This window comes from Dipodomys ordii, unplaced genomic scaffold, assembly GCF_000151885.1.
Source record: "Dipodomys ordii isolate 6190 unplaced genomic scaffold, Dord_2.0 Scaffold177, whole genome shotgun sequence".
NCBI classification, from domain to species: domain Eukaryota; kingdom Metazoa; phylum Chordata; class Mammalia; order Rodentia; family Heteromyidae; genus Dipodomys; species Dipodomys ordii.
In genome coordinates this window covers 1,499,949-1,506,210 of record NW_012267393.1, presented here as the reverse complement: position 1 = coordinate 1,506,210, position 6,262 = coordinate 1,499,949, and the positions used below count along the sequence as shown (strand labels likewise).

At 48.9% G+C, this 6,262-nt stretch overlaps 1 protein-coding gene across 1 annotated transcript in view; it reads left to right on the top strand.

Annotated features, from left to right (window-relative positions):
* The window catches only part of Sparc (secreted protein, acidic, cysteine-rich (osteonectin)), a 45,184-nt gene that overhangs the window by 33,373 nt on the left and 5,549 nt on the right, over positions 1 to 6,262 (top strand). The window contains exons 3-5 of the mRNA XM_013033823.1: positions 756 to 821; positions 2,273 to 2,360; positions 4,929 to 5,050. Coding sequence (XP_012889277.1) covers positions 756 to 821; positions 2,273 to 2,360; positions 4,929 to 5,050 — 276 coding nt within the window. The remainder of the gene's footprint in view (positions 1 to 755; positions 822 to 2,272; positions 2,361 to 4,928; positions 5,051 to 6,262) is intronic.

Here is a 6,262-nt window from a genome sequence, read left to right as displayed (position 1 = left end):
CTTATGTGGTGCTGAGGAATCGAACCCAGGGCCTCATGCATGCAAGGCAAGCGCTCTACCACTGAGCCACCTTCCCACCCCCTCTGTGAGACTCTTATCTCCAATAAACTCCGCAGAAAAAGCTGGAAGTGGAGCTGTGGCTCAAATGGTAGCGTGCTAGCCTTGAGCTAAAAGATGCTCAAGGACAGTGTCCAGGCCCTGAATATAAGCCTTGGAACTGGAAAACAAAAACAACAACAACTACAAAAACAGAAAAACAACACAGATTTCATTCTGAATAAATGAGGGAAGGGGTGGGAAAATGTAGGTATAGACTCTAAGACCAAAGACTTTGGGCGCTGGTGGCCCACGCCTGTAATCCTAGCTACTCTGGAGGCTGAGATCTGAGGATCCGTGGTTCAAAGCCAGCTTGGGCAGGAAAGTCCGTGAGACTCTTATCTCCAGTGAACCACCAGAAAACTGGAAGTGGCACTGTGGCTCAAGTGGTAGAGCACCAGCCTTGAGCATAAATTATGCTCAGAAAAAAAAAGAGCCAGGCCTAGTACCTATACCACCAAAAAAACCAAAACCAAAAAACAAACAAAAACCAGACACTGGGTCTGGTGGCTCACGCCTGCCATCCTAGCTGCTCAGGAAGCTGAGATCTGAGGATCACTGTTGGAAATCAACCCCAGCCTGCTGGCCAGAGACACTTCAGAGATGGAGCAGGCCTTGCCTTTGACCTTGACCTGTCTGAACCTACTCTCTCTTTCCAGCAACAGCAAGAAGCTCTGCCTGATGAGACAGAGGTGGTGGAGGAAACAGTGGCTGAGGTGGCCGAGGTACATGGGATGGGGTGTAGGGGAGCGGGGAGGGGAATCCCAGGCCCCTAGCTCTTCCCCACCCTTCTCTTCCTTGCTATAATACACACCGGTGTCCTGGGTCTCCATGCTGGATGGGTTATTGGCCCCCCTTCCCTCCTGAATGTCCCCCACCTATTCCCAAATTCTCACTACCCATGATTTTGAAATTCACCTTTCTCCCATGATCCTTTGCCAAAGACAGGTTAAAAAAGGGAGTTGCTCAGGTATGCCTGGAACACCTTTTCTCTTATACTCTTGAAGGCCACTGAGGTATCTCAAGGGAACCCCAAAGCACTAGGAACTATTTGGTATAAGATTAATAAGTTGGGTGGGGGTGGCTCAGGCCTGTTATCCTCGCTATTCAGAAGGCTGAGATTTGAGGACTGGGGTTCAAAGCCAGCCTAGGAAGGAAAGTCCATGAGACTCTTTATCTCCAATTAACCACCCAAAAGCCAGCAGTGGAGCTGTGGCTTATGTGGTAGCATGCCAGCCTTGAGCAAAAATACCTCAAGGACAGTGCCCAGGCCCTAAGTTCAAGAAAGAAAGAAAGAAAGAGAGAGAGAGAGAGAGAGAAAGAAAGAAAGAAAGAAAGAAAGAAAGAGAGAAAGGAAGAGAGAGAGAGAAAGAAAGAAAGAGAGAAAGGAAGAGAGAGAGAAAGAAAGAAGAAAGACAGAGAGAGAGAGAAAGAAGAAAGAAAGACAGAGAGAGAAAAGGAAGGAAGGAAGAAAGAAAGGAAGGAAGGAAGGAAGGAAAAGTCAGGTGCTGGTGGCTCATGCCTATAATCCTAGGTACTCAGGAGGCTGAGATCTGAGGCTCCTGGTTCAAAGCCAGCCCAGGCAGAAGAGTCTCTGAGACTCTTATCTCCAATTAACCAGTAAAAAGCTGGAGGTGGAGGCTTGGCTCAAGCAGTAGAGCACCAACCTTGAGCAAAAGAGCCAAATGAGAGCATGAGGCCTTGAGTTCAAACCCCAATTCGGGAACATACCCTAAAAGATAAATAAACAATTAATCAACTAGGAATGCCTATAAAGCCCGGAGCCAGTGGCTCACGCCTGTCATCCTAGCTACTCAGGAGGCTGAGATCTGAGGATCACGGTTCAAAGCTAGCCTGGGCAGGAAAGTCTGTGAGACTCTTATCTCCAATGAACCACCAGCAAACCAGAAGTGGTGCTATGGCTCAAGTGGTAGAGCACTCGCCTTGAGCTGAAGAGCTGAGGGACAGTGCCCAGGCCCAGAGTTCAGGCCCCATGATGGAAGAAAAAGAAAAAGAAAGCCTTTAAGATTCAGTCTAAACTCCTGGGCCCGGCATGTATGTTATACTCTGCGCCCAGCCCGCCCTTCCAGCCTGCCTCTCCTTCCTCCATCCTTACGAGATCTGGGATGGGAGACAGCCACCATTTGACTTATTTTTTTTCCCCTTTCCATCCCAGGTCCCTGTGGGAGCCAACCCCGTCCAGGTAGAAGTAGGAGAATTTGAAGATGGCGCCGAGGAAGCAGTAGAGGAGGTGGTAGCTGACAGTAAGTCCTTCCAGTGACTTCCCACGCGCAGGCTGCCCTTGGCTGGCCCGGCCTGTGGGCCTGACTAAGGAAAAGACCATCAGTGTGAGGCTTTTGTGCTAGGGAAATGTAGGGTGGGGCTCTGTGGGATCCTGGAGAGAGAGCTGAGAATAGTCTGGCCTTTCGTCCTCTGGAATCTGGACTCTGGGGAGGATCTATTTATAACCAAGCCATCATCCTGTGAGTGGACAGAGGGGAAGGTCTCTGACCGGAAGTAGCCTCTCCTCCTCCTTGTCCTGAATCCAAGCTGAGTTTCTCATTCCTTGAAGGTCATGGAGATTTCCCATAGTTTGTTTCCTCCTCCTCCTCCTCCTCTTTCTTCTTTCTCCTTTCTCCTTCTTCTCCTCCTCTTCGTTTTCCTCCTCTTCCTCCTTTTTCTTCCTTCCTTCCTTTCTTTCCTACCTACTTTCTCTGTCTCTGTCTCTCTGTCTGTGTCTGTCTCTCTCTGTCTCTCTGTCTCTGTCTCTGTCTCTTTTGCCAGTCCTAGGACTTGAACTCAGAACCTCTGTGCTGTCCCTCTGCCTTTTTTGTTTTTTTGGGTCCGGTCATGGGGCCTGAACTCTGGGCCTGGGCGCTGTCCCTCAGCTCTTCAGCTCAAGGCTAGCGCTCTACCACTTGAGCCACAGCGCCACTTCCCGCTTTTTCCTTTTTGCTTATGTGGTGCTGAGGAATCGAACCCAGGGCCTCAGGCATGCAAGGCAAGCGCTCTACCACTGAGCCATCTTCCCAGCACCCCCTCTGCCTTTTTTGTGCTCAAGGCTAGCATACTGCCACATAAGCCATAGCACCACTTCTGGCTTTTTCTGTTTATGTGGTACTGAGGAATCCAACCCAGGGCTTCATGCATGCTAGGCGAGCACTCTGCCACTAAGCTACATTCCCAGCCACCCCTGGCTTTTTCTGAGTAGTTTATTTCCAGCCCCAGCTGGCTTTGAACCACAATCCATAGATCTCCATCTCCTGAGTAGCTACAATGTCAGGCATGAGCCACCAGCACCCAGCAGCTTGAACTCAGGAACTTTTTACACTCATGAGATGATCTGGTTTTCACTCACTTCAGTGACATCTGTCCCTGAGGAAATGGAATCTGACAAACTCCCCAGATGGAGGGAGGGAAATGGCCAACAGCCTTTGGGTTGAGTCTGCAGGCTAAGGTGTCTAAAGTATGTACAACACGGATGCTAGAAACAAACCAAGTAAGGTAGGGAATGTGGCTTAGTGGTGGAGTGCTTGCCTAGCGTGCATGAAGCCCTGGGTTCCATTCCTCAGTACCACATACACAGAAAAAGCCAGAAGTGGGGCTGTGGCTCAAGTAGTAGAGTATTAGCCTTGAAGCTCAGGGACAGTATCTAGGCCCTGAGTTCAAGCCCCAGAACTGGCACAAAGAAAAAGAATAAGGAAAAAGAAAAAAAAAGTCATAGCTTAGTGCCTACAAAGCAGACATGTCATACAGGACAACAAAAATAACCCAGAATAAGCATTAGGAAGCAAATAGCTGGGTAAATCTTACCTGTAGGGAATAAAGAAGGAGTCGGGGACTAAACTAAGTTGCGAGTTTTTGTTGAAGCACAAAAGTGTGAGCTTGAGTCATAGCCCTTCCTTTTTCCTGCTGCTTTCTTCTGGTGTTTACAAGACTCAACTCCATTGTCCATTGTGGGTCTCTACGGCCTCTTCCTTTTCCTTTTCCAGACATTTAAGTCTGTTTAGGTGGACTTCACAGCTCCCAAATTGCTGACAGTGGTTGACTACAAGCTATTTCAGAAAGTCTATTCTAAGCTGGCTACCGGTGGCTCACACCTGTCATCCTAACTCAAGAGGCTGACATCTGAGGATTGTGGTTCGAAGCCAGCCAGGGCCGACAAATCTAGGAGGCTCTGATCTCCAATTCACCAGCAAAAAAAAGCAGAGGTGGCAGTGTGGCTCAAAGGGTAGAGCACCAGAAAAGCTAAGCAAAAGTGTGAGGCTCTGAATTCAAGCCCCAGTACTGGCACAAAAAAAAGAAAAAGTCTGTTGTAGAAGCTAGAAAAGCTTCATTGTGATTTGTTAACTGGGTACTGGGAGTGTGGTGTTGGTTTCCATGTTTCTGAGACCCACACTGGACCTTTGGTCCCCCTCCATCTCTCCCCCACCCCACCCCAAAGTGCCTGGTCCTGCTGCTAGATGCCACCTGTAATCCTAGCTACTCAGGAAGCTGAGATCTGAGGATCACAGTTCATAATTAGCACCCCCCTGCCAAGCATTGATGATCCTGGGGCTTGAACTCAGGGCCTAGTCACTGAGTTCTTTTGCTCAAGGCAAGTACTTGAACCACAGCTCCACTTCCAGCTTTTTCTGAGTAGTTTATTGGCAATCAGAGTCTCAGGCACTTTCCTGCCCAGGTTGGCTTGGAACCACGATCCTCAGATCTCAGCTAGGAGGCCAGGAGTGAGCATCGGCGCCCAGCTCTAAGGATCGACTTGTCTGCTGGGTGCTCTGCCTGATCGCTTGTGATGCTGGTATTGCTGACTTGACGGCCTTGTACCTCTCCAGACCCCTGCCAGAACCATCACTGCAAACACGGCAAGGTGTGTGAGCTGGATGAGAGCAACACCCCCATGTGCGTGTGCCAGGACCCCACCAGCTGCCCTGCCCCCGTCGGCGAGTTCGAGAAGGTAAGAGCCTCCTGTAACACAGTGTGGGTGTGGGAAATGGTGCACTTCCGGTGTGTGGAGGGGGGTGTTCCTACGTCGGAGCTGTGATTTCCGAAGTCCTCTTGCTACATCCGGTCATCCCAGGAAAGCAGAGGTGAATGAGAGGTGATGTGCTCACTGCCTTCGATCCGTCTGGAAACCAATAAGGGTTAAATTGGCCACATCAAGTTCAAATTCACTTGTCCCCAAACGTAGACTCTGCGATCTGGTGGGACTTTACATCTTAGCTCCACTACTTTTTTTTTGCCAGTCCTGGGGCTTGAACTCAGGGCCTAGGGACTGTCCCTGAGCTTCTTTGGCTCAAGGCTAGCGGTCTACCAACTTGAGCCCCAGCACCACTTCTGGCTTTTTCTGCTTATGGGGTACTAAGGAATCGAACCCAGGGCTTCATGCATGCTAGGCAAGTACTCTACCACTGAGCTGACTTCCCAACGTTCTGTTATTTCTTGGCTGTAAGACCTTAGCTAAAGCGCAAAGCCTTTCTAACCTCAGCTGAAATGGTTAACTCCTTGTGGGAATTTTATTTGGGGGATAATATTTTATACATAAGAACCCAATAAGGGCTGTGTTTTCTTTCTCTTTCTTTCTTTCTTTTTTTTTTTGTTGGTCGTGGGGTTTGAACTCTGGACCTGGGCACTATCCCCAAGCTCTTCAGCTTAAGGTGAGCGCTCTGCCACTTGAGCCACAGCGCCACTTCCAGTTTTCTGATGATTAATTGGAAATAAGAGTCTCACAGACTTTCTTGCCCAAGCTGGCTTTGAACCGTGATCCTCCGATCTCAGCCTCCTGAGTAGCTAGGATGACAGGCCTGAGCCACTGGTACCTGGCTCAAGGCCTGTTTTTTCAAATGATGGTTTCTCAAACTTATCCATTCTCTTTCTAACATCCATCTACCCCTATCCATTCACCCTCCCGTCATCTATATACCTGTTTATCCATTATCCACCCAACCCATTCACCCACTCAGCATTTATCAGTCCGTTATCCATCCATTGATCTATTCGTCATTCATATCCATCCATCATCCATCCATCTAACTCAACATCTATCATTCATCTGTTTTCCATCCCATCTATTATCCACCCATCCATCCATATGTACATACATCTATTCATCCATCATCTGTCCATCCATCAACCATCATATATGCATTCACTTATCCATCATTATCTA